The sequence below is a fragment of the Solanum verrucosum genome, unplaced genomic scaffold, assembly GCF_900185275.1.
Source record: "Solanum verrucosum unplaced genomic scaffold, falcon-dt-bn FXZP01000003.1, whole genome shotgun sequence".
NCBI classification, from domain to species: Eukaryota; Viridiplantae; Streptophyta; class Magnoliopsida; order Solanales; family Solanaceae; genus Solanum; species Solanum verrucosum.
The window spans coordinates 1,901,387-1,924,061 of NW_026020120.1; the positions used below are offsets into that span (position 1 = coordinate 1,901,387).

The 22,675-nt window shown below is 30.8% G+C and overlaps 1 protein-coding gene and 1 pseudogene across 1 annotated transcript; both read left to right on the forward strand.

The window, feature by feature from the left end:
- The first annotated feature begins 405 nt into the window (after positions 1-405).
- On the forward strand, positions 406-2,500 carry LOC125825716 (high affinity nitrate transporter 2.4-like). Its single transcript, XM_049505027.1, has 4 exons — positions 406-852; positions 933-1,286; positions 1,401-1,516; positions 1,843-2,500. The coding sequence occupies exons 1-4, from the start codon at positions 406-408 to the stop codon at positions 2,498-2,500; spliced, it is 1,575 nt and encodes a 524-aa protein (XP_049360984.1).
- A 5,301-nt stretch (positions 2,501-7,801) lies between these two features.
- On the forward strand, positions 7,802-21,411 carry LOC125825748 (glutathione S-transferase L1-like; annotated as a pseudogene).
- The last annotated feature ends 1,264 nt before the right edge of the window (positions 21,412-22,675 follow it).

Sequence of the window (22,675 nt, forward strand, 5' to 3'; positions counted from 1 at the left end):
TCACAAGATTGATCTAACTAACGTGTTCTTAAACCACCTTAATAAATTCAATTATACCATTTTTCAAGTAAACAAAGATTATTATTTGTCGGACTAGAACCCTTGTATAGATTATTTCTGTTTATTAACAAAACAAATTAAAGTAGACACCGTTTTAGAAAGTAAACGAAATTATATTAATTAATTAGTAGATGGAGTAGCATTTATTTTTCTAAAATAAAAGAATATACTGGTCCTTAATTATTATGCTACGAACTTTCAAGGAAACTTCGTCTAGCTATGACACGTCAACAATGTAACACGTCAACGCTGTAATTAACACTATAAATAATTGGCTGATCAAGAAGCACAAATATGAAATATTACATTACATTTTTCTTCTTTCTTTTGTAATTTGTAGTGATAATGGCCAATGCCGAAGGTTGTGTTGGTACATCGGCACATGGATTAACTGGCAAAGAAGAAACATTTACTTTTTCAATGTCTTCATCTTCAAGCGGTGTTACCAAGTTTTCATTGCCAGTTGATTCAGAACACAAAGCAAAAACTCTGAAAATCTTGTCATTTGCACAACCTCATATGAGATCATTTCATCTTGCTTGGATCTCTTTCTTCACTTGTTTGATCTCCACTTTTGCTGCCGCTCCTCTCGTTCCCATTATCAGGGACAATCTAGATTTGACTAGATCAGATATTGGCAATGCTGGTGTTGCTTCTGTTTCTGGCAGCATTTTCTCTAGGCTTGTTATGGGTGTAGTATGTGATTTAATTGGACCAAGATATGGTTGTGCATTTGTTAACTTGTTAACAGCTCCTGTTGTTTTCTCAGTTGCTTTTGTATCAACACCACAGGTATAATATTGTTTAATATAAAATGACTATTAGCTAAATGATTAACGCGCATGCATATTATAATTAGCTTGGATGGACAGGGATACATAGCAGTTCGGTTCATGATTGGAGTTTCATTGGCAACATTCGTGTCATGTCAATATTGGACAAGTACAATGTTTAATGGACAGATAATTGGTCTTGTTAATGGTGTTGCTGCTGGATGGGGAGACATGGGTGGCGGTGTGACTCAACTCCTTATGCCTTTCCTTTTTCACATTATTCAATTAACCGGAGCTACTCCTTTCACTGCTTGGCGTATCGCCTTTTTCATCCCTGGATGGCTTCATATCATTGTTGGTGTTATGGTCTTGGTTCTTGGTCAAGATTTGCCTGATGGTAATCTTAGTGACTTGCAAAAGAGTGGTCATGTACACAAAGATAAATTTTCAAAGGTATATTCTTAGCTACCCAAAGAAACAAAACAAAACAAAATACATATATATATATATATATATATATATATATAAAAGCGCTGCTAATGAAATTTTTTAATTTCCTTTTGTTAGGTATTTAGGTTTGCAGTGACAAATTACAGGACTTGGGTGTTTTTTCTTGTTTACGGTTATTCCATGGGAGTTCAGCTGTGCATGAACAATGTAATTGCGGAGTACTTTTTTGACAAGTATGTTCTCGATCTACTCACCCATTCTATTTAAATACTCTAGCCGTTTAAAAAAGAATGATCTGATTTTCTTTTTAGTATGTTTAAAAAAGAATGATCTCTTTCTTTTTTTGGCAACACTTTAACTTTCTACATAACATGTTTAAGACCGCAAGCTTAAAGGACATTTTGATACATTTGACATAACTTTAATTTAGAATCACAAGATTAAAAAGTTTATTTCTTTTCTTAAACTTTGTTCCAAGTCAAACTAGACCATTCTTTTTGAAACGGAGTATTATAATTGTGTTAGATGTTAATTAATTAGGATATTGAAAACCAAGCAGGTTCAATCTAAAGCTTCACACAGCGGGAGTTATAGCTGGAGCGTATGGAATGGTAAACTTTGTAGCACGTCCTTTTGGTGGATACGCCTCTGATTTAGCAGCAAGAAAATTCGGAATGAGAGGAAGACTTTGGATATTATGGATTGTCCAAACCTTAGGAGGAGTTTTCTGCGTCTGGCTTGGCAGAGCAGAAACACTTCCGATAGCCATATTAGCTATGATTTTATTCTCCGTTGGAGCACAAGCTGCATGTGGTGCAACTTATGGTGTCATCCCTTTCGTATCGCGTAGATCCTTAGGCCTAATTTCTGGCCTAACGGGTGCTGGTGGTAACTTTGGTGGTGGTTTGACGCAATTGATTTTCTTCTCAAGTACAACAGTTTCTACATCTATGGGATTGACTTGGATGGGATTTATGGCTGTAGCTTGTACCGTACCAATTGCTTTAATTCATTTTCCACAATGGGGGAGTATGTTTTTACCAGCTTCCAAAGATGAAAAGTATAATGAAGAAAAATATTATTCTTCTGAATGGAGTGATGATGAAAAACAAAAAGGTCTACATAATGCAAGTATTAAATTTGCGGAGAATAGCATAACTGAGCGTGGAAGAAAACATATAATAATTTATTCCGCTACAACTCCACCACATGTTTGATGAAATTTTAAGAAATATATGTGAATTGTGATTGATTGCATATATATTACTATATGAGTATGCAATCATGAATCTATTATTCTACTTCATACACTGGTCTTTTTTTTTGTAACTATATATAAATAAATAAACCGTGTACTCCTTTTTATTTCTTCATCTAAGCTTGTTCTTGCCCTTATTGTATTTCTCAAACAATTAGTACTAACTCCTTCCCTCATAATTTGTATGACAATATTTTATTTAAGGAAAAAGAAAAGATTTCTAAAATATTTTCTTCAAAAGAATCCTTTAAATATTTGTGTGGTTTGCAAATAATCTTATAAAATTATTATTTTTAGATATAGAAAAATGATATTCTTTTTTAGACGGACTAAAATGAAAAAGGTGTCATATAAATTGGGACGGATGAAATATTTATCTTTGTCCCATTTTGTGCGAAATCATTTGATTAAAAGGTAAAAGAAAAATATATCACCATTTTGTGCGAAATCATCTATCTATATATAATAGGAGATGAAAAATTGTCACATGTCAGCACCACAATAAATAAGATTTTTAAATAATTAAAATTAATTATGTGTATGTATTTATTATAAAAGAAAAACTCTAACGTTGTGGTCCTTTTTTTGTGGAAATGTATTTTTTAAAAATTTTAACCATCTTTCCATAACCTCCTCATTTAAATAAAAATAAATGTAGATAATAATAATAATAATAATAATAATAATAATAATAATAATAATAATAATAATAATAATAATAATAATAATCTATATATAGATATATAATTTATCTGTATATTATAAAAATCAGAAAAAAAAATTACCACAAAAAAGAATTAAATTAAAATCCAAAAATGTAAAAATAAAAAATATTTTTTTTAAAAAACCCGTCAAAAAATAAATCATCAAAAATTGAAAATAAAAACTAATAAATAGAAAGATAATTGTTATATATATTTTTAACACGTTTTGGACTCTTAAAATTTTTTATAAATGTTTATTGTCAGCACTACAAAAAAAAAAAACAAAATTTGTAAATTATTAAAATTAATTGAAATTCTAAAAATAAAAATAGAAATTTCAAACACTAAAAAGAAATTCAAAATAAAAATAAAAAAATATTTTTTTAGAAAGCTCTAACGTTGTGGTCCTTTTTTTTTTGTGGAAAGGTATTTTCAAATTTTAACCATCTTTCCACAAACTCCTCATTTAAAGAAAAACAAATGTAGATAATAATAATACAGTAAAATCTCTATAAATTAATATAGGTAGAACCATAAAATTTTATTATTTTATAGAGATATTATTTAATCGATAAATTAATATTTATTAATTTAAAGAATGGTTTGAGATTTAATGAAGGTTAATTTTGATTTTATAAAAATCATTGTATCTTACTAATTTATGTATCATATTTATTGATTTCACATAAAAAAATATTATATATAAAGTACAATGAATACATCAAAATCATTGTATCTTACTAATTTATGTATCATATTTATTGAATTGTCACTATCGTGCAAACAAAAGAGCATAGATGACAAGTGTGTTTTTTTATGAATATATTTGTTGGTTTGACCACAAAATGCATGGTAGACGAGTTTTGCTTATGGTAGATAATTATCCGGCCCATAATAGAAATATTGAAGGACTACAAAATGTTGAATTGTTTTTCTTGCCACCCAACATGATATCCAAAATTCAACCTTGTGATACTGGGATAATAAGAACTTTCAAGATTTATTATCCTAACAGATTTTATCGCGCAGGACATTAGAATGCTATGAAGTGGGACAAACTGATCCAACAAAGATTAATGTTTTGGATGCTATCAATTTTGCAATCCTTGCTTGGACAATAAATGTTCAACAAAAGACAATAGCAAATTGTTTTCGACACTATAAAATTCGTTGGGAGATGCAATCTCAGAGAATTTGAATGAACCCACTTGTGAAAACATTTGTTTGCAATCTGTTTTAAACATATGGAAAATAAATCAACCACACAAATAAAATCTAAAGAAACATGAATATTTTATTGATAATAGTGTGGATACAATTTTGTTCCTCCCTTGATTCCCCTCTCATAAGATTTATTCATGATTCGAGGGCTGTTTGTGGCGTATTTCTCAAATTAGGATGATTTGGACTTGATCTACATAATTTGAGGGCCGTTAGTGGCGTATTTCTCAAAGTAAGATGATTTGGACTTGATCTACATAATCTGAGGGTCATTAGTGACATGTTTCTCAAACTATGATGATTTGGACTTGATCTACATAATTTGAGGGACGTTAGTGGCGTATTTCTCGAACCAGGATGATTTGAACTTGATCTTTATAATTCGAGGGTCGTTAGTGGCATATTTCTCAAAGTAAGAAGATTTGTAGACAATAAAATTCGCGTCGAGAAAATAATAATCAAGAACGTAGAAATATCGCAACAATGTATTTATTATTTCAAGTGCGAGTGTTACAATCTCTATGATTCCTCTGAATTCGCCTTTTCAAATATAAATTCAAGGGCTTTAAAGCTTGATCTTGAATCTTCGATGAATTTGAACCTTGAACTTTATCTTGATCTTGACTTGTGCTTGAATTCAAGGGCTTCGAGCTTGATCTTGAATCTGGCGGTCTTGATCTTGATCGTTCTTGAACTTTATCTTGATCTTGACTTAGCTTCTAGTTGAATCCAAGGGCTTCGAGCTTGATCTTGAATATGGCGGTCTTGATCTTGATCGTTCTTGAACTTGAACTTTATCTTGATCTTGACTTCTAGTTGAATCCAAGGGCTTCGAGCTTGATCTTGAATCCGACGGTCTTGATCTTGATCGGTCTTGAACTTGAACTTTATTTTGATCTTGACTTCTTCAAATCTTCAATTCTTAAACTTGAACACTTGAATTCTTGAACTCTCGAGTTCTTGAATTCTTGAACTCTTGAGTTCTTGAATTCTTAAGCTTGTAGCTTGTAGAGAAATTTGTGGCATTTGATCCACGAGCTTTCTCTAGCTTTCTGTTTAGAATTTTTCATCCTCTTTCTGAATTATGAGGACCCCTATTTATAGTTTTAAAATAGGGGAGTTCTGATTGGAATAGGATTCCCTTCAGCCAATCAGATTTAAGTGACATGGCATATGAGCTTTATGGAGCGGGCCTTAATTAAATTCATATTTATTGAATTTAAATAATTAACTCAATTATATTAATCCATAATATTTATTTGGACTAATATATTAATGAATTTAATATAATCCAAATCATTTTATAAATTTTAAATGATTACAAATGCCCCCTGCTTCAAGTCTTGTCGAGATATTTTATCTTCCGAAGACTAGATTTGAAGCATTAATTAAATAATAATTTATTTACCATGCTCATGCAATGCAATGTTTAATTTATTGTCCGACTCCAATACATGTAATTGGAGTGGGCACGTGAGTCTACCACTTTCAAACATATATTTGGCCAATTAGAATCCTGATAGGAGGCAAATAAATGCTTGTTAAAAAGCAATAGGAAAACCAATTCGACTAGGACAATATTTCCGTCAATTACCTTAGCATAGCCAAAAAGGAATTGCTATTAGTCTAGGAGAGGGATTTTATGATGCCATTTAAGTTCAAAATGTAATTGAACACGTCTTGTAGAGTCCACAAAATTTCAATGTTTACAAATGTCCCCTGCTTCAAGGCTTGACGGAGTGTAGACTCGATGAAACTCAAAGATGAGGCTTGAAGTACTCATTCTTCCACCTTTGCAGCTTTAGATTTTTAGATTTAATTTAAGAGAGAAGAGATGAAGGTCGGATTTGGTCCCACTGGGCGTGCCACTTTGTTTGCAACAAATTTTAAAGTGATAGAAAATAAATTACAATCACAAATAAAATATGAAGAAACATAATTTTATTCATCAAGATTGCGGGTACAATTCTGTTCCTCCCTTGATTCTACTCTCCAAAGATTTATCCATGATTCAAGGGCCGTTAGTAGTGTATTTCTCGAACTATGATGATTTAGATTTGATCTCTATATGAATATTCCATTAATTTACGGAATATTCGAGATATTCGAGATCTTGATCTTTAAAAATACCCAAGAGTTAATGGGATATTTTGAGATGCATTTTAAGAGAATTTAGTACCCTTTATATAGGCGTGAACTAGAGTTTAGGGTTGAGTAGCCTCCAAGAATCATAATTGAGTTGAACACAATTTTTAGAGTCCCAACTCGAATTGAACGCATCTTGTAGAGTCCCACAAAATTTCAATGTCTACAAATGTCCCCTGCTTAAAGGCTTGTCGGAGTGTAGACTTGATGTAACTCAAAGATGAGGCTTGAAGTACTCTCTAAGATTTATCCATGATTCGAGGGCCCCAGTAGTGGCGTATTTCTCGAACTAGGATGATTTAGATTTGACCTCTATATGAATATTCCAAGACTTTTATGGAATATTCGAGATCTTGATCTTTAAAAATACCCAAGAGTTTATGGGATATTTTGAGATGTCTTTTAAGGGAATTTAGTACCCTTTATATAGACATGTTTAGGGTTGACTAGCCTCTAAGAATTCTAATTGAAACTGAATACACCTTTTAGAGTCCCAATTCGAATTGAACACGTCTTGTAGAGTCTCACAAAATTTCAATGTCTACAAATGCCCTGCTTCAAGGCTTGTTGCAGTGTAGACTCGATGAAACTCAAATACGAGGTTTGAAGTACTCATTCTTCCACCTTTGTAGCTTCAGATTTTCATATTTGATTTATGAGAGAAGAGATGAAGGGCAGATTTGGTCCCATTGGGCGTGCCAATTTGTTTGCAACAAATTTTAAAGTGACATAAAATAAATTACAATCACAAAAAAATATGAAGAAACATAATTTTATTCATCAAGATTGTGGGTACAATTCTATTCCTCCCTTAATTCTACTCACCTAAGATTTATCCATGATTCGAGGGCGGTTAGTGGCGTATTTCTCGAACTAGGATGATTTAGATTTGACCTCTATTTAAATATTCCATGACTTTTGTGGAATATTCGAGATCTTGATCTTTAAAAACACCCGAAAGTTAATGGGATATTTTGAGATGCCTTTTAAGGGAATTTAGTACCCTTTATATAGGCGTGCACTAGAGTTTAGGATTGAGTAGCCTCCAAGAATCCTTATTGAGTTGAACACAATTTTTAGAGTCCCAACTCGAATTGAACGCATCCTGTAGAGTCTCACAAAATTTCAATGTCTACAACATCATTCATGAACTTGAGGTCATGATTAATGATCTCTGTTACCACAATAAAATGGATCTCAATAACCTGTTGGATTATCCGAGTGAAAGTGATACATGTTCAAAGGCCCAGAGCTTAGAAGATATTGTGGATACTATCAGAAAAAGCAATGTTGATGATGAAGTTGAAGATGATACTATACTTTTGAAACCACCGCGTAAGAAATCACTTATCGCATCTAGAACTCTTCACAATTTTATGGTGCAGTTTGGAAAAGACATGCACCAGAGCTCTTGGATGCAATAAGAAAAGTTAGAGATGAGCTTCAACTAGATTTAAATTTTAAGAAAAAGCAGAACACAATTGAATCATATTTCACTGAATTGTCTTACATATATTTGTACTTTTAAAGAATTATTAATTTATGATATTAATGGGACCATATTTGTACTTTTAAAGAAGATGATACTATACTTTTGAAACCATCGCGTAAGAAATCACTTATCGCATCTAGAACTCTGCACAATTTTATGGTGCAATTTGAAAAGACATGCACCAGAGCTCTTGGATGCAATAAGAAAAGTTAGAGATGAGCTTCAACTAGATTTAAATTTTAAGAAAAAACAGAACACAATTGAATCATATTTCACTGAATTGTCTTACATATATTTGTACTTTTAAAGAATTATTAATTTATGATATTAATGGGACCATATATTTATATAGGGGTCTTCTGAAAATATATTATCTTATCATCTTATCGAAATTGGTGATTTTTTCTGTTGGCCCAAGTCGGGATCGAAGGAAAATATTACTTTAGAGAGATTATTAATTTACCGAGTATTAATTTATAGAGGTTTTACTATAATGCTAATAATAATAATAATAATAATAGAATAATAATAATAATAATAATAATAATAATAATAATAATAATAATAATAATTATATATAGATATATAATTTATCTGTATATTATAAAAATCAGAAAAAAAACTCACCACAAAAAAATTTTTAAAAGTCAAGTAACGTGATTACATGAATGGGTCACTTAAAAATAGTTTTTATAAAAATTTGGAATATTTACTTTTAGGATAAATGTATAAGATAATGGTGTTTTAAAATTTAGGAATTACAATAATTATCTATTTATTTTCTTTCTAAAGTATTTTCAATTAACTAAATATTATAAATCTTATATATTATATAACTGCACATTCTTATTTAATAATAATGAAAAAAATAAAATCAAAAAATATTTCAAGTGCACATCAGCTTCCCACTTTTATTCTAAAATAAAAGGAGTGGTTAGTGATAAAACATTCAAACAAACGGATAATTCTCCCCCAATCAACGTAACTATTTTCCAAAAGCTTTTTTTATCCTTTTTAAAAGAAGGCACAAATTTATGATCATAATTGAGTCAAGAAAAAATGATGAAGAAAAATTAAGAGAAGTTGAACGATTTAAGTGAGCAATTCATATCTCAAGAAAGAGGAGTTCGTTGCAAACTACGGTACTGAGACTTTGCGGTAATTATGAGAAAATTTCACTTTTTTGAGGCCTTTGCGTTTTTTCTTCCTATTTTGTTAAGAAATATGTTGTTTTTTTATGTACTATATAGAGGATTAAAAAAATGAATAAATAAATTATGAAAGAAATTGAAAACTTTCAAAAATGAATGTATTATATATATATATATATATATTAATTATGTTGTGACTATGGATTATTTTTTGATTTTTAATATTGAGTATGATAATACGTAGATGTGAAATAATTTATCTTTAGGTTGAATATTTACAAGATTTTTCATATATGCTTGAAAGTTTTTTAAAGCAAGCATGAACTCACGTAAGTTTTATCTTTATTTTTTTTTTAAATGGAAGCAACCAAGAAAGTAAGTTTATTGATCAAAGCATAAAATCAAAGGACATCAATGTAGTTAGTTTCATGAAATAACATTAGTGGCCTAGATGGTGGCGATGAATATTTCAATAACATTGGAAAATTATATGAGTATCATCTTCATATTTCAATGTTAATCTTACCCTCTTTAAAAGATTATCAGGTTACAAGCACAAAGTAAACAAAAGCATCTAAGTGAACGAGTAGAGATTTATTCAAGAACTTTTAGAATTGAGCATTTTTTTTGCAAAAAAATATATAGATATACGTATGTACACATTAGAAATTAAATATATTATATTTTATATTTTAAATAATCTGAAAGTTAATTATATGTTTTATAAGTCCATTACTTTTTGTTTTATTTTTTTATTTTTAATACTTTTTTTTATATTTATTCATATATATTTATATATGCAACTTCAGATTATGATAATTAATTTTATAATTACGTAAAATTAATTTTATATAATCTATTAATTAAATTAAAATACAATTTACAAATTTTAATCAATCATTTTTTAATCTGTATTTAAAAAATAGACGGAAAAAGATTGCTATTTTTAAAAAAATTATGCAATAAAATAGTGAAAGCATATATAAAAGGTGTTATAATGAAGTTTATTAACATTATCTACTTCTACTAAATTACACGTAAAAATATTTAAAAGAAAAAACTAAAAAAATTCTAACTGCAGACGTTATCTTTCTACTTCTAAAATTGTTTTAAAAGGTGTTATAATAAAGTTTATTAAAATTAGTTTATAAATAACTAAAATTTAGATAGTTTGAAATTGCAATTTAAGATTATAAAATATAAAATAAAAAAAGAAATAATTTAATTAAATTTTTAAAAACATGTGTAAACTAACTCAGTAACCACCACAAAAGTTCAAAAAATTTAATAAAAAGCTGCAAACTCAAATAAAAAAAAAGTTAAAAAGGCCAAGCTCTGCCCCCAACACAATACACATATTATACATATATATGCGTAATCTCAGACACATTCAAAAAGGGCAAAAGCTTTTGGAGAGAACAATTAAGAAAAATAATTGATTTAAAAAATATTAAGACACATTCATATTTTTAGATTGCATTGTATCATTAATAAAATACATATTAGCTAATTATGAATATCCAGCCGAAATAATTGCTTCATGCATAATGGAGTCTTTTAAAAACAAAACTTATATTGAATTCACAAAATTAATTTTAAAAAATTTAACAATTGAACTTTTAAAAAATAAAATTTTTAAGTGTAATAATTACTAATATGGACATCAATGAATTTGAAATACATCCAGTTGTTTCCACAAAAATGCAGGCAACAATGAATATGTTAAAAAACAGTATTTATAATTAAAATTAAAAATAATTTTAACTGTTATTAAAGAAATATATAATTATAATATTTAGTTTTATCAAAAATGTTATTTGATGACCGTGCACATGCATTTATATGATTTGTTCCTTTAATTATATAAAATTTATGATATTAAGTACATTGCATTGAAAATAAGATGATAATTATATTTTAATAAAATCAAAATGATGTAATATATTTAAATAATTAAATAATTTTTAATAATCTCCACGCAACGCGCGAGCACGTATACTAGTTTGATTAAAAGGTAAAAGAAAAATATATCACATAAAACAGTGCGGAGAGAGAAATTTCAACAAAAATAAATGATACTGCCAAGGTTCTAAACCACATAAATCAGACTTACATAGCTCTTTAATAGTGCATTTCAAAATCTAACTCAACCTCAAAAATTTATTCATTAAAGTGAAAACTATAGAGTTTTTTACCCCTATATATAAGTGAACAACAAAGGTAGACCACAACAATAGAAGTGGTACAAAGAGTTACTGTAGTTTGTACTTTATGTGATTTTCCATTCCTACCCTTAAAGACACGTAGTTTCCTCTTAAATGGTATTAGTAGAATACAAAACATCAGTGAGTCAATTTTACTATTTCGCTTAGCCTATTGTCACAGACTTAGTCTTCTACTAAGCACACGTGCGACATTTGATAACTTGTTCAAGTTCTTGCACTATTTGTTCAGGATCTTGCTATGTCAAGTCAGCCTAAGACACTAGAAATCACTAAGAGAATGGTAGAGAGAACAGAAGAAAATTATTAGGAAGAATTGTGTTGTAGAGAACTTTGATTGATTTTTGCTTGATAAATTCACAAATGGATGCTCCTCTCTTTATACTACTAAATTAAGAGTTAGTGCCCGTTTGAATGGGCTTTTAAGTTGTCAAACTGACTTAAAAGTCAGTTTTTGACTTGTGAGAGCGTTTGACAATCATAAGAGCAACTTAAAATAAGTCTTAAAAGTAGGGTGACCCCTACTTTTTGTTTAAACCTTAAAACTCATTCTACTTTGACCAAGTATATTACTTTTTTATCCTTAATTCTTTCAAACAATTCCCAAATTCTTTCATGTGATATATTTTTGAAATTTAAAATAAGTTGCACATTTAAAATCAACTTAAATATTAAGTTATTGAAATTGAATTATAACATAGATTAATTTTGTTTTTAATTTTTCTTAGAAATAAAAACCTTAGATTAATCAACTTTTTAGTTTTAAGGGTATTTCAACCATTTTGATAAAAAAAAAGTATTTAACAATACTTATTTGCCAAACACATGAACAACTTTTTTTCAACTGCAATACTTTTATCCAAACACAAAACTACTTATTTTTAAAATAACTTTCAGCACTTTAAAAAGTTACTTTTTTAAGCCAATCCAAACGGACTCTTAATATGCTAATAATAATTGTTATGCAAGTCCCTACATATTTATAAATAAGCCCCAATTCTAGAACACTCTACACAACTAGAATGTTCTAAGGACCTTCCATGCAAATCCATGGAATTTTAAGGTCTTCCAAGGATTTCTCCATATATTTCTAGAATATTCCACCAAGGACTATTATTTCTCTCAATAAAAGCTTTCCACATGGACAACTTTATGCTACATGGTACACAATTCAATGCTCAGAAAGGGAGAAAATAACCCATGCAATTAACGCCAAAAATAACAATAAAGAGGGCTGGGCAGCCCCCTTTGGAGAAGAACAAACCTCTAATGAACGACCTTCATGCTCCCCCAACAAGTACCACACGTAGCCACATATGAAACACAACTTGAATCACCTAAAATGGAGCTTCCTAGCTCAAGATATCGAGGTTTGAATAAAGAAAAATGAATGATATTTTTAACCCAGCGATCTTCGCAAAAGCCAACAAATGTTTGCGAAAGAGGACATCGCTTAAGCGGCCAAATGTTCGCAAAAGGGGAGTCCACCTAAGAGGTGCCCTTCACTTAAGCGGTCACTAGGTCGCTTAAGCGGCCTTCGCAAAAAGGGGTTGGTCGCTTAAGCAACCCTTGCCACTCATATGCCCATCGCTTAAGCGGCCTCTTGGTCGCTTTATAAGTCAACATCACTTAAGCGATCAAGAGTTCGCTTAAGCCGTCGCACTAGACACCAGATTTTCAGAAAAAATGGGCCAAGCGTCAAAAACTTTGAACAAGCCCTCAGAATTCATTCGAAGTCCATATGATGCAAACTAAAAGTACAAACCACTTGAAAACGACATTATAGACTCAATGGAATTGACGAAACAGCCAACCGAGGTTGTTTCATCAAAATATTGACCAAAGTCAACACTTTTTACAAAGAAACACAAACAAAATGCCAAAAGCTAGAAACTCAACCTGATAGCCTTGGGAGCTGAACCAAAGGTTGTTCTAGACAAACTCGACATTCCAAATCCAAGCGCACATATCAAATTTGATTTCAAGCGTGTTTACCAAGAAAGTTGACCAAAGTCAAACTTTAGACAAAACTATAAAGCTAAAATGCCTATTCGCACCAACTCCAACCGAAAGCCTAAAAACCCAAATCAATCATCACATTAGAGCTGATGGAACTGAATGAATTTCGATCCGACATTAGAATCTCCGAATGTTGACTAAATTCAGCTCTTTCAAGCATAAAGCTTCCAAACTCAACAACTCACACCAAACTCAATTAAACATCTCGGAAAGCATGCCATCCTACCAACATCACACAAAAAGCCATAAGAAAGCTACGAGAAGGGGCAAAATGGTAAAAACACACAAAACTATATAAATGACCCCCGAGGGTCATTACATGACATCCACTTGATTCCCGATCCCTCATTGCCTCCATTTAGCCACCCAAAATCATTCATCTCACGCTCAATGGTAAGGCATGTATTGATCGGCAAGGCAAACAAGAACTTGATATAATTTGGAATAGTCATATTTTGCGTATTTATGGAAGTAGATTTAATTTTTATCCTTTAAGTAATGATCACGAGCATCTTTAGTTTTTTTAAATTTTCTAAATAGAATAATTTAATTAATTTAACTAACATAATAAACTTAAAGAAAATCCATATAAAGACCAAAAACCCCTATAAAAAATGCAAAAAAATGATCAACTTTCAGACTGACTAAAAAATTGATTGAGTTTATTGTTTGGTAAGTTTGGTATGAATTATAAGAAATAATTAATATTGAGACAAATTTTAGGATGAATTTATCTTATATATAGTTGGAATAAAAATTAAAATTATAAAATATTCCTTGTGTCTAACAACAGTTGTCCACTATTGATTTGACACACCTTAAGAAATAATAAATAATAGGGGTAATATTACTATAGTGCCCTTTGAATATATTAAATTTAATTCTTTGAAAATCTATTAGATATTGAATAGTATTTAATAGCAAATGAGCCCTTAACTTCGTCACTACGCTTCTCACACACAATCATACTCCTTCCTATAAAAGCTCCAAAAATTCTTGTTTTCATCACTTCACATTTCCATAATCTTTCGATTCCTCTTCAATTGCAGAAAAAATCAGCATCAATAGCTTCCCCTAAAGTCTTTATTTTCTTAATTTTTGTTAATTGTTCATCAAATGTGTTTTATTTGTTCAAAATAGTTAGTAATTAACAATAATCATTTACGAGGTACCGATTAAACGATTGAGTTAAGTTCGAGGTCCATTTATTGTTTGAAATGTTGGGCAGGGTAGAGAGGGCTCTTTCCTATAAACTCTAGACTCAAAAGAAAAGTATCTAAAGCAAGATTCTATGAAAAATAAAATAACAAAATAATAGCAAGATACAAGATAAGTGCAACAATAGATAGTGGTTGCGATAGGAAATTCCCTTTGTGGGGGTATGACCCCTACGAGTTAGGATAAAAGAGAGAGGAAAGAGATCTTGGTGAACAACCATAATTAGTGAACAACTCCATATAGTGGGTGCCATATGAAATTGTCCATGTTTTAGATGTCCAACTTTAGTTGTGAGTGATTTAGGAATGAATGGTCTTCTGGAGGGTTGAGTTAGATTCAAAGTTCATTTCTTTATCCATAGGATATTTGATTTGAGTACCTTTTATATGAAAATAAAAAGATGAAGCGTTACCTCGTACTTATTGTTGTTGTTGTTGCTATTGTTGTTGTTGTTGTTGTTGTTTGTGGGAGGTATCTCATGGAACTAGTTGAATTGCCATTTAAAAAGGAAGAAAGAAGATGATTATACGGTAGGTGGGTTCTGGGTGTGTGTGTGCGTGTGTGATACAACAAGACCATTGATTTTAAATTTGGATTAAGTAATAGTTGTATATGTATGTTGTATGTAAATTGATTATTTTAGTTTGCTTTCGATATGGATGTTGATGGGTTTATTCTTTTATTTGCATAGAAGTGTACAAGAAGTTCTACCACCATCTCTGGATTCTGCTTCCCAACCCCCATATCTCTTTGATGGAACTACCAAGTTTAATTACAATTTTTCTCGTAATGTATTTCTTGTCTGCCTTAAGAAAAATGTGTTTTTAGTCTACCTTATGAAAAATGTGTTCTTTGTCATCATTACAGTTTTATTCCTTCAAGTGAAAATTGTGATCTGACTCTATTGTATTGTCCGAAGATTGTATATCAATTATCAATCCCCTATTCTCAGCGTGTGTGGATTACCAGGAATGTTAAGGTTCGCCTTTTTACTGCTTCCTCCATACTACTTTATCTCACTTTTCTCTTTGCAGTTTGTATAACATGGAAATATTTCTATATTTGGAGACTCCTTAACTTTGAACTAACCATTTTACTTGTAATTGCATGTATTTATAGCTATAAAAGTGTCATGTCATGCGTATGATCAAAAGTGGAAAAGATACTTTTGATATATGTTAAAAATCTTTTTTCTTTTTCAAATTTCATGTCCAGTCAAATACTGCCACATAAAATGAAAAAGAGGGAGTAGTTCTTAATTTGGATGTGCATGGTCATATTAGATTTCAGTCTTGTAAATTTAGCATACTGCTTCATGCAATTATTCTGTCTAGCCTTGATATTGGAAATGACTACCCGTGCATGTGATGTCATATATCTAGCTAGTACAACCTTGCAGGGGTTGGGATTAAATGGTGTATATGGTATGCATTGTGCACTTGCATTTCTTTGAAGATGTTGTTTTCACGCCTCTCGATGACTTAAACGACACTAAATAAATAATTCTGCTTTTTGTGTCAAGACTCCCTCTCCATGCTATCACACTAAAAGTAGTAATGACTTTCCGAATTTTGACTGACACGATCTAAACTTGATGTTTTCAACCTTTTAGGTTTTAATAACATTAAACTTGTTATACTTTAACAATCAATGGGTTCAAATTTTAATAGTATAATGAAAGAAGGGGAATCACAAAAAAATTTCATACAGTTAGGCCTTAGATGCGAATTAGTGAGACTAATCTAATCTTATTCAACCTTAGATGGGAATTAGGGTGTAACTTGGGGCGGTCTCTACTTTCGTAACATGTGGCGCCCCAACTTGAAGTCTGATTTGAAAATCTCTATCTACCTTCACAAAACTTCTCGTGCCCTTCTCGTAGTTGTTACTTTCTCTTAGGTTACCATTGACTGGCTTCGACGTAGCGGTATCTCTCCCCAGTCTAGAGGTTTCTTTTGTATCAAGAGTGTGCTGGGAGGCAAGGGAAGATGGATTGGATTGAGAGGCGATGTGTATGCCTGTTCTTTCTCCATATGATTCCTATAATTTTCAGTCTATAGGGAAGGAGACAAGAGCGAGGCACCGAACATGTTCTACCCTCAACCTCCATCCGTCATTAGTAATCTCAACTCACTTTCCCTATTTATTAGTACACTTCGCGCTACAACTAGTAGCCCCTTTCTTAGGTTGAGAAAAGCGCTAGTGCGCAACGGCTGATGAAAAGCAACAACTTCTTAGGAGTCAAATCCTATACAAGGGGCTGTTTGCTGCTCGACCGGAGAGAAGAAATTCTCGCGAATAAGATATAAGACCCAAACTTATCATATCCAACTCTTATCTACGACAAGCCTTGGCACTTCTATCGCATTTTAATAGTCGTTAAATTTTTTTTGTGATTTTTCATATACATATTTACATTCTATGTCAAAAATATTTTATTTGGATGAACCCATAGTTCAAAAGTTCTATCCACCTCTGAAAGGAAGTGCTACTTAGAATTGTTGATTTTATTGATGTCTAATGTTAATTTCATTTTGGAAGTAATTTCTATCCTTCTTGAAATGATCCAGTCTATGTGTTCTTATACCCGACAATGGGTCTGTTTGCCTAGATAAATTTTCTAACATTTTGAATTGGAGGGTTTGCAAGACAAGATCAAGTTAGTTCAAATTGATCTTCAAAACAAGCCTGATTGGTACAAGGAAAAAGTTTACCCAACAAATAAGGTAATTTTTCACCTAACTAACATTTTTTTTCGCTTGCCCAATTCACTTGTATTTGAAAATCTTGAGTTAAAATTTTGACATTGACATTTGGCCTCGTTTTAAATTGTATTAGAACTCCCGAAGAAAATGTCCATGAATTTTTGGGAAAGAGATTTCTCTTCCTCTTCGAATTCAATGATTATTGACTGAGCCAGTGCATAAATGCTCTAGTCTTATCTATCATCAAATTGGCACATAAACTTTTTGATAAGAATTTTAAAGCAAGTGAATGTTTAAATTCTAATTTTACACTTCTGGTTCGTTATATTTTCTGATTCTCACAGGTGCCATCGCTGGAGCACTACAATAAAGTGATAAGAGAGAGTTTGAATCTTTTAAATATGTTGATAGTAACTTTGAATGACCATCACTTTTGGCGGATGTAAGGTTCAAAAGTTTATTATTGTCCTATCTATTTAGAAAATCTTAAGATGTAGATTGATAAAAAGAAAATATCTGCAAATTGATGTAGGACCCTGAAAATCAGAAATTTTCTGAAGAATTGATAGCTAATAGTGATACTACATTAGTCCTCGGCGTATACAGATCATTTGCAAGAGATGCACGGACGATGGCCGATGAGATTTGAACTTTTGTTCGTTGAAACTCATTATGTTTTCTTTGTTAAATATTTCTTATGTAAGTTTACAGTATTCACACTTGTACCAGGTGCACAATTTGATTACCTAGAAAAAGCTCTCTATAAATTTGACGATGGACCTTTCTTCCTCGGTCAATAAAGTCAAGTCAGGTGCACAATTTGATTACCTAGAAAAAACTCTCCACAAATTTTATGATGGACCTTTCTTCCTCGGTCAATAAGGTCAGGTCATTACTTTCATTCATTTCGTTTTCATTTCCGATGATGTGTCGTGTGAGATGGTAGCTTTACCCAAAAACATAATCGACAATCAGTACATAGTAGTGTGGGTGTACTTTTTTCCTAGAATTTCAAATTTCATAGAGTCTCTATTCTGATATGAAAACTTTGTTGTTCTAGGTTGACATACCACATGCTCCATTTATCGAAAGGTTCCAAATTTTCATGCCAGAGGGGTTTAACTATGGCATCACAACCGGGAGGCCTAAACTTGCCAAATGGATTGAGGTATGACTTATATTAGATATGGAGTGTTAAGTATGATTAATATTTTAATGTTATATACGAAATATTATTATTCTTATACTTAATTTACTTGTATTATAAGTTGTATTGTAGAATGTTCTGTTGAGTTTTAAAGGTGTCAATAGGAAATGAACAGTTGTGACTCTCTTGAAGGGTTGTGACTTTGCCGAAGGATTGTGATCTTTATGAAAGATTGTGTCTTTTCTTAAGAGTTACCATTTGAAAGGTTGTGCCTTTTCCAAAGGGTTGTGACCATTCTTAAAGGTTGTCCTTTTTTCCAAAAAGTTGTGACCTTTTACCCTTTGTTGGCTATAAATAGAGAGACTCTCATTTTTCAGCATTGCATTCTTCCCTTCTTCTGCATACATCTCTTACAGAATAAATCGATCGATCGTGTCTCTGTGTGTGATTCGTTGCTACCATTTTGAGTTCGTTGAAATTATCACAGTTTGATGTACCATTACTTCTTTAATGGTTAATCCGTTTTATCTTGGGAAGAATTAATATACAACCTCGGGTACTTGGAGGGGATTAAATTTCTTAAGGACACACAATGGGTTTTGTAGATTCATATAGTTCTTTTGTTTTTCTTTTCATCTTTTATTATTTCCGGTTTGCTAATCTGAATACAAGAGATAACAAACTTAAGAAATTTATTGTTGTTGATATTTTCTATTGTAAGAAAATTACTTTTATTTTCTGTTTTCTTTTTGTTGTGGAAAAAAAGAATAGAAATAGAATTATTTTATCATATGATAAAAGAGATTTGATATGAATTAGTACTACTTTAATATGTTTGAGTATATTTTCTGTAGTAAGTTTTTCTTGGATGAGTAAAATTATTTTATTTTCTTCCCAAGTGCATTCAAGCACTGTACCCCTTCAGTTTTCTTTTCAATGAGAAAAACTATTTTGTGCATAGAGGCCAAGATGTGCACTTTAATTATTTTTCCTATATTCTTGATTTTATATAACTATGAGAAGAAGTAAATGGACAGATGTTGTCTCCTAACAATATTTGAATATACATTTGAGTTTCTAGCTCGTTGAAATGCAATGTCTTCTAAGAAAAAATGGAATATGATAGAAACTAGGAAAGGAAAAAAAAATTAGCAAGAAATTAACTTGCATGGAATCATTTGCTGACATATAGAATATGACTCAATGGGAGTAAAAATCAGGTTCTATCTTTATTTTCCTTGATTATTTTTTGTCTATCATTTATATGTTATGAGATTTATTTCAGAAATGTTAGAATAGATGGTCATTATGTGATGATCTCAGAATATATATTTAGAAATGTTTTCTATTTGAAAAAAAAACTTTTGTAGTGTTTGTAAAATTTGATTGTGTTTGATTTTTAGAGACTAATTTTTTTTGATTTTGTTATTCTTTTGGTTTGAAGAATATAAGAAACTTCACCAATTTTTAAATACTCTATTTGAATGAATATTTCAACTTGAAGAGTACAAAATCTTCGTCGGGAATATTAAGGCTAAATGATTTGAAGAATATAAAAAATTTAATCGTTAGTTAGAAATAATGTTGTATTTGAGATTTTGGAGATTAAAATCTTTTTGGTTTACTACTCTGTTTGTATGTGAAACTAAGATTCTTAGAATATAAAAATTTCACCAGAATTCAAGGTTTATTTGGTTAACGATTAGAAGAATATAAAAACTTCATCGTTAAACTAAAAACAAGTTGTATAAAGATTGAATCTTTATTGTTAGTATTCTAAATACTAAGTGGTCTATCTAATTGTGACAAAAAATGAGAAATAAAAACACTAGTGACATAAAATTAGTAATTTTTGTGCCTACAATGAGTGTTTCTATGGATTAAATCTCCAAAAGAAAGCTTTGTGTTGCCAATGTGTATTTTGAGTGTTTCTATGGATTACTTGCTTGAATCAAACTGTTTGTGACATAAACACTTAGGACATATCAATTACAAAACCTTGCAAAAATTGATCAACTTAGAGGTTTTGCTTAACTTCTAGTGCAATAAATCAAAATGTCAAGTATGTGTTGAATCTAAGTATGTTAAGCATACTTATAAATTGGTTGAAAGGAATTTTTTCTGCATACATTTCTTACTAAACAAAATCGATTGATTGTGTCTGTGTGTGTGATCCGTTGCTATCATTTTGAGTTCGTTGAAATTATCGAAGTTTGATGTACCACTATTTCTTTAATGGTTAATCCATTTTATCTTAGGAGGAATTAATCTACAACCTCGGGTACTTGAGGGGATTAAATTTTTTAAGTACACACAGTGAGTTCTGTGGACTCAGATAGTTCTTTTCTTTTAATCTTTTATTATTTATGGTATGCTAATCTGATTACATGAGATAACATGTTCATCACAATAGAAGAGGGTTCATGACTTGCACTTGGAAAGCATAGAGACTAAGGCTGAAAATTGTTAAAATTGTCTTTTTTTTTTCTTTTGGTGATAGCTTAAACTTCAAGGGTAGCTGGTTGGTGCATTTTTCATGTATAATTTATCTGCTTTATAATGAAGAGCAGCCTTGGAACATCCTATAACATGGTCCAAACCGTGGAATCAACCACTGATATTTGTGTTAGGATAGACTACATACATTACACCCCTTCGATGTGCAACATTATCCTAATCCTGCAGCGTGAACGTGAGATGCTTCCTGTATTAGATTGTTATGTTTTAACTGTGCTTTAATCATCTCGAAGGAAATGAACAAGCTTGATGGATACAAGCTTACAAAAGTCTTGGAACATGAGAAAATGGTTGAGTACTGCAAGAACTGCTTTCTGGTACTCTCATAACTGACATTTCACCACACACACACATATATATATGTATGTGCGTTGCACGTGTGGTCATATCAATAAAAGTGATATTTGTGAAGGACCGTATATAAACATTATTTAAAGTTATAGAATGTGTTGTAAAATAGAAAATAAAAATTACATGCTCCTAAAAATGATAAGTATGATCCTATATGGGGTTTTGATTCTAAGATCCAAAAACTAATTGCAAATACCATTATTTGTTTCTTTTTTTTTCTTGCTCTACTTTGAAGATACTATCATTAGGAAGATTACTTAGCTTTATAAAATGCAGCTTGAAGGTAGATCATTTAATACTCTAGTTTACCTTCAATTTTTTGTGTTTGCTTTAAAAAAAGAGGCCCTGTCAATCATCATTCATTTGATAGGAGTATCAACAATTACCAACCTTACTGATTAATCAAACTCCTTAGAGATAACTCCTTTATGATAAAAAGAAAATGAAAGGTATATCAATCTACACACATAATCGTATACAGTAAAACAATCGACTAAAGTAAAACTACAATATTTAAATGATATAAGTGAAACATTAATGAATTATGTGTAAAATCAGTATACGTGTAAAACCAGTGATACATTGAGATCTTTTGCCTCAAAATTAATATTGTGCTGCACTTCTTAACCTCTAGCAATTAAATTAAATAATTTGTGCCATGAGTATATTCTTCAAATGAAAAAACTAATGCTCTTCTGCTCTAAGAAAATTCTTTGACAAATCCAAAAACATCCATATAAAAAAATTCTTAGATAAATCAAACAATGTTCATAACCTTTAACTTAGACATTAATTGAGAAAAAATTGCTAGAAATGAATTACTCTTCTTTAGAGCCCATAAAAATGAAGGGGGGGGGGGGGGGGGGCTTAAGGGAAATGAAAACTCTTCTTGGATTTATATAATGCTTAAAAAAATTAGTTAGTCTCTTTGGCTTCTTTTCATGCATTTATCATTTAAAATAACATATATTAACTATGGAATTCAGATTCAATGCATCGAAATCTGCATCTTTTAAGATTCTAGCAATATAAAGGGAAATGAAAACTCTTCTTGGCTTTATATAATACTTTAAATAATTATTTAGTCTCTTTGACTTCTTTTCATGCATTTATCATTTAAAATAGCATATATTAACTATGAAATTCAAATTCAATGCATCGAAATCTGCATCTTTTAAGATTCTAGCAATGTAAAGGTAATGCTACTATATTTTGGTTAATGTGCGACTCAAATCTCTACCT